Source organism: Chrysochloris asiatica, unplaced genomic scaffold, assembly GCF_000296735.1.
Source record: "Chrysochloris asiatica unplaced genomic scaffold, ChrAsi1.0 scaffold00154, whole genome shotgun sequence".
Classification (NCBI taxonomy): Eukaryota; Metazoa; Chordata; class Mammalia; order Afrosoricida; family Chrysochloridae; genus Chrysochloris; species Chrysochloris asiatica.
Window position 1 is genome coordinate 4,731,570 of NW_006408672.1, and position 6,000 is coordinate 4,737,569.

The 6,000-nt window shown below is 45.9% G+C and overlaps 1 protein-coding gene across 2 annotated transcripts in view; it reads right to left on the reverse strand.

Moving 5' to 3' along the window:
- Positions 1-3,623, reverse strand: part of BACE2 (beta-site APP-cleaving enzyme 2) — a 163,837-nt gene extending 160,214 nt beyond the window's left edge. Inside the window, exon 1 of one of the 2 annotated variants that reach the window (XM_006870834.1) lies at positions 3,217-3,623. In XM_006870834.1, the coding sequence (XP_006870896.1) occupies positions 3,217-3,528 (312 nt within the window). In that variant the 5' untranslated portion in view covers positions 3,529-3,623. The remainder of the gene's footprint in view (positions 1-3,216) is intronic. The other variant, XM_006870835.1, reaches the window with a different exon arrangement.
- Positions 3,624-6,000: the final 2,377 nt, after the last annotated feature.

Here is a 6,000-nt window from a genome sequence, read left to right on the forward strand (position 1 = left end):
TCCAACTTTCACATGCATATGAGGTTATTGAAAACACCAAGGCTTGGTTCACACGCACCTTACTCCTCAAACTTATATCTTTGCTCTTCAACACTCTAAAGAGGATTTGCCTAAAACAATAAATACATCATTTGATTTCTTGACTGCTGCTTCCATGAGTGTTGATGGTTCATCCTAGCAAAACAAAATCTTTGACAAACTTCAATCTTTTCTTTATTTATATGGATGTTGTTTATTGATCCAGTGGTGAGGATTTTTTGTTTTTACATTGCAGTGCAACCCATACAAAAGAGACTCTCTTGGTTATTTATTGCTTAAATGTACATCCCATTTTTCTCTCCACCCAAGCAATTTTGGAGTTCTGGTGTGGCGGTGTGGGCTAAAGCGTCAAGACTGTAAAGTCGTTTGAACTGCAAGATCGGTGCTTCAAGCTCCAGCTGCTCCTTGGAAACTCTATACAGGGTCACTGTGGGTCGGAATTGACTTGACAGCCTTAACAACAACAAGGAATTTTATTTTAGCTTCGTAGTATCAGCAGAGAATAAACGCATGACCCTTGGCCATTAGTAGAGTAGGAACACTCATTCCAGGTTCAGAAGTCACAAGCTGCTACCCTCTCCAGTCGGCTGAGAAAACCCTGAAGGTGATCACAGATCTTTCAGGGAAACATTCAAGCCATGCATCCTTATGCACAAGACACTAACGCCTATGAGATTACATTACGCATCTGGAAAGGCTGTACACATAGATTTTGCTATAAAGCACCTTATCATTAAATCAAGCAGGGAAAGAGATACAGAATACTTCATTCCTCCTAAAATGTAAAAATTAAATCCAGACTGTAAAAACTGCCCTCCTTGGAAACATGGTAATGTTTAAATGAGAAATAACATTGAATGGATTACTTTCTTGGCCAAGGTAAAGATATAAGCACAGGTGCTCAGTACATGCCTGTTAATTAAATCTTAACATTTTCAAATAAAGGTCAGTGGATTTGTTTGATAAAGGCAAAGCATTACATGTATTTATAAAGGCTTTTTTTTTGATCACCCAAGAGAAGTATTTTTTTCATTTTTTCTAAGACTGTTTTTGCATCTTCTTCTTTCCTTCCTTTTTCCTCTGAAGACAGAAGGGCATGGGGCTCTTCTTTTCACAGCACCCACACCATTCTAATCTAGCTTACTAATAGAATTTATTTCTACTTGAAAATCAACATGTGCTTTTTTTGTGTCAAGACACATATTTCTTAAACGGGAGTCAGTGGGTTTGTCCCACAAGAGAATCTGAACCTAAACCCACTGCTACCATGTGAATTCCAACTCACAGTAATCTTTCTTATAGGACAAAGTAGAACTACTCCTTCGGTAAATCTTTAGGGGAGCAGACAATCTTGTTTGCTCTCTTCTTTGTCCAGAGGAGTGGTTGGTGGGTTTGAATCCCTGACCATGAGATCAGCAGTCCAGTGGTCATTTCACAGTACCACCAGAGCTCTTTAAAGATCATCACTGAACCCCCAAAGAGATTCATGATCACAATCTTGTGAAATAAACCTGTTTACAAGGTCCCTACCCATAACACATGTTTTCACATGGTGGTGGTGGCTGTCCCCAGGGTCTGTTAAATTGATCAGCTTCTGGTCAAGTTAAGCTTCCTCAGCTGACCATCATTCCCACTCACCCACCCACCCCGCCCTCCAGCCACCACCCATCCTTGATGATGGCCAAACCCAGTCACATGCATCCCCATGACTTAGATGAAAGGGAAATTAGAAATGAAGTTTTAAGCAGAATACACTGTTGAAGTGCTTTCTGGTTTTGTCTGGTCTTTTTCTTAAAAGTAAACTGAACAAGGGTGAGCATTTTTTTGGTAGCTTCTCTTTTTTCTTCTTTTTAAGAGTTAGCATGGTATGCCTGTACTTATAAGAAACTCTTGAATAATTTAATTAGAATTATACAAAAGTAATGACTATGTTCTATTTATGGGAAATCATAACTGAATTAAAACCCAAATGACAATGTTAAAAATAAAAGTATTTTCGCACAGTATATTCAATTGATAAGAAAGCCTAACTTCAAATCACATTTACATTTGTCATTAAGTGCCACTGAGTCAGTATTGACTCAGTGCGACTGTCTGTATAGGGTTTCCCAGGCGTGGCTGGTGGGTTTGAACTGCTGACCTTATGTTTTGCAGTCGTTGTTTATCCTACAGCGCCGTACTAGAAATTTTTGAAATGAAGAAGGGACAAGTTCCTGGGAATATTAGTTTCTTGCTACAAAATGTGCCAGTACATGAAAATCTGAATAAGAGAAAAGGGAAGCTGTTTGAACTTATTTAGAATGAATATTATCAGCTTGTCATTGGGGCTTGATCCTTTGTCAAGTTATTCCTTGAAGACTAGCTCAGCCCATATATATATATATATTTTTTTTTTTTTTTTTTTTTTTTTTTTTCCCTAGCAGGTTCAGTTTCAGCAATTAATATTTTTCCTGTACACGTGTACAGTTGCAGTGGTGATGAGGGCTGGGCATCTGGGTGAACGAAAAGAAAGCTAACAAACCAACTCCAAGTAAGCAAAGGGGGTGCGGAGGCAGAGCCTCTCCCCTCCGTGGCACTTTGAAACACTGTTGCTTTCTGCTGAGCTCATGTATAAATCCCTCTTTACAGGGTACTGCGCCTTTGGATGCTGGCCACAAGCCTCTTTAGCAATGAGACAGCATGGGTTGGGGGGTGGGGGTGGGGGTGGATATCAACGCAAGGTGATTTTCCTCAATAATAATAACAGCCGCATCTTGCCCAAAGGCCAAGCGCCGCTTCCTCCCTGGAAGGAGGTGTAGCTTGTCAGCAGCAAATCGTGTTAGGTGCAAGTTACGGGTCTCCTCTCACGGACCATCCTAGCGAAGAGGGTTGGGGGAGGGGAGCTCACAAGTTCTTCAACACTTGCTTGCACCTCTTGGCTACACCCCCAAGAGAGTGGTTGGCACTACTTATTCCTCCCAAATGCAGGAGCCTCCGCTCGCTCGGCTCCCCCGAGACCCTTTGCATCTCCCCCTCTCTTATCTAGACAGTGACTGTGGTTGGCCGTTGCAAAGACGCACTGACCCATCGCCCCGCACCCCAAGACCCTCCGAACAGCCCGCGGCTGCAGCCGGGATAAGGCAGTAACAGCGGTGCGAGTCCCCAAACCAGCTCGCGGGCGAGCGCCCAGAAACCTACCTTCTGCGGGGGGGTCCCGATCAGCATCTCCAGGTAGTAGCCGCGACCCGAGTCTCCCTGCAGGTTGTCCACCACCGCCAAGAAGTTGGTCGCGCCCCCGGCGGGCTCCAGGGCGAGCGCCAAGCCGTCAGCTCGGGGCGCGGCGGGGGTCACAGAGGCTACCTTTGTCCCTGGGGTGGGTGAAACCCCTCGGGGCACTGCCGAGGCCACGCGTAGGGGCAAGGTGAAGGGCGCTGGGGCCAGCGCCGGAGCTGCCCACAGGAGCCACTGTGCAAGCAGCGGCAGCAGCAGTACCGGGACCAGCGCGCCCATGCCGGCGGCGGGGCCCGGGGGGCGTGCGCGTCCAGGCCCGTCCCGTCCGGCGGCGGCTGCGGTTCCGCTACTTGCAGGGCGCTGCGGGGCTGCAGGCTGGGCTCACACTGGGCGGGCGGGCGGCAGTAGCAGCGGGGGAGGAGGATGGGAGGAGGAGGACCTAGAGAAGGAGGAGGAGGATTTAAGGAGGAGAATCTAGGAGAGGAGGAGGAAACTGCAAGCCCGCCCCCAGCCCACGCCGCCAAGTTGAGCAAGTTCTTTGCCGCTGCCCCCTCTGGCGGGCACTGGCAGCCCCGCAGGGATCTGACCCCTCCTCCGAGGCCAAGGTCAAGGCAAGGCGTGGGCCCGACCGGGAACCACCCGGGATCGGTGTTGCTCTAGTTGGATGGTCTCCTGCCGCGCCTCTTCCCCTGGAAACTCAAGTCCCGAATTTCCTCGGAATGCGCCCCGGCGGCCACGGCCAACGGATGTGACGAGGCTCCTCAGCTATCAGGGGGGAAAGTTTCAGGAACCCTTAAAGGGGCAGTAAGAGCCTGAACAAGCCTTTGGCCCCGCGCGAAGGGGACTTCCAAGTGTTCTCTGACCCAGCAGCGATGAGGACTGCAAGGGTGACTTGGAGGTCAGAGAGAAGAGCAAGCATCATGAAAGAGCCATGAATAAATATCACAGGAGTCTGGAAACTTGTGCCTGTCTCCCTTTGCCAAGTGCACGCTCTATCACCCTTCTATCTACCCATGGTCCAGCGGCTTCTCAGGTCGTATCCAGTACCCTGACCAGCCACCTTCCCTATTCCTTCCAGTTACCTGTTCCCAGGTCAGAGGTTGAGGCTTCTCTTGCCTTTGATGACTCAGCTCTAAAAGTCCTGGGGCGCTTGTAACTAACACGGTGCACAGCAAGACTCCGATTGCTTGTGTTACCCACTGGTTTAGGGCCTGGCCTTTTCTGCCCCTCGTTTGTGGGGCTTCAGATGCTGCCTGAGCTGGTCTCACCTAACCTGGGATTCCCTTTGTTGTTGTTATTGTTAACTGCCATCGAGTCGGTTCCGGCCCATAGCGATCCTGTATCGATCGTGCTTCCAAGGTGCTAAGCTTGAACCGCCGACCTTTTGGTTCCAACCGATTTTGCAGTCCAGCGCCTCCCCTTAGTCCACCTAGTAAATTGCTGTGTCCCAAGTCTACACTGATCCCATCTCCCTTTCCTCCCCTCCCTAGCCAGCTCTTCGAGGATTACCTAATTAATACTTGTTTAGCCCTAGACAGTACACCCGCAGAAATGCGTTCAGTAATGCAAGCAATGAGGGTTATTTTATTTTAGCTACTCAACGCAGAGGGGACAATTACACAAGCTAACGTCCATCGATTTCTATTGAAACAAGGAATAGAAAAATCTTTCTACCTCCTCCAGCTGAATTATGTTAGCTGTTTTAAAAACAAACAAACTCATCTTCAAACATTGGGGAGGTAGAAGCTAAGCTTGACTCCTGGCTGCAATTTCCAGCTACTTCTACTCAAGATTTGATTTTTATTCCTGTCTTCCCAATTTTAGAAGCAAGTCTAGCTCTGTGAGGAACCCTTATGTCAGGGACCTTCAGCTATATTGATTTTCAGACGACTTTAACTAGAAACCACATTTTCCCCAAACTATCTCCTTACTTTAACAAATCTCCAATGGCATAAAGAAAGCCATAGTTGAGTCCCATGATATGATCTAAATTGATATTCCCCATAAATCTGCATACTTATTTCAGAGCTATTACATTCGTATATTCACATTTGAAATTCAAGGTTGTAGAGAAAGCATTATTTAAAAAAAAAAAAAAAGATTGTTTATAATCCTCAGTGTCCAGTGTTGAAAGGTTCAAAAATATAGAGCAATATAAAGAGTACAATTCTTGCAAAAAATACACATGAATATAGGCAACTGCATGCCATAGGTTCAACATTAGAGATGTGCTTTCTCTAATAATTAAAAAACACAAGGGAAATTTTTAGAAATTAAATCTAATTAAAATTAGCCTTGTGTTTGTGAGCCCTCTAACGACTCTAACTAGTATAAATATTCCTGAGCTTTAAATTAAAAAAAAAAAAAAAAGTTTAGGTTACCAGTATGTTGTTATTGTTAAGTGCTGTTGAGTTGGTATAGGGTTGCCAAGGAGTGGCTAGTGAGTTTTAACCACTGATCTTGTGGTTCAACCCAACCTTGCGGTCCAGTGCTTTATCCCACAGCACCACACCAGGATGCCTGAAGCTTAAAGACATAGCAAAACAGAGGCACAGGCACTGTTAATAGATGGCAGAGCTGTCTCATGAGAAAAGATGCAAGTGCAGTGGGTGACAGCATTTGTTCACAGTCTTCCTGGTCATCTCTATTTTTATGAATAGTCTGAAAGTTCTTGATTCCTACTTAGGACTATGATGATGGCTGAATTTGGGGAACAATAATTTTGCTTTGAAGGTATTTTAAGTAAAGCCA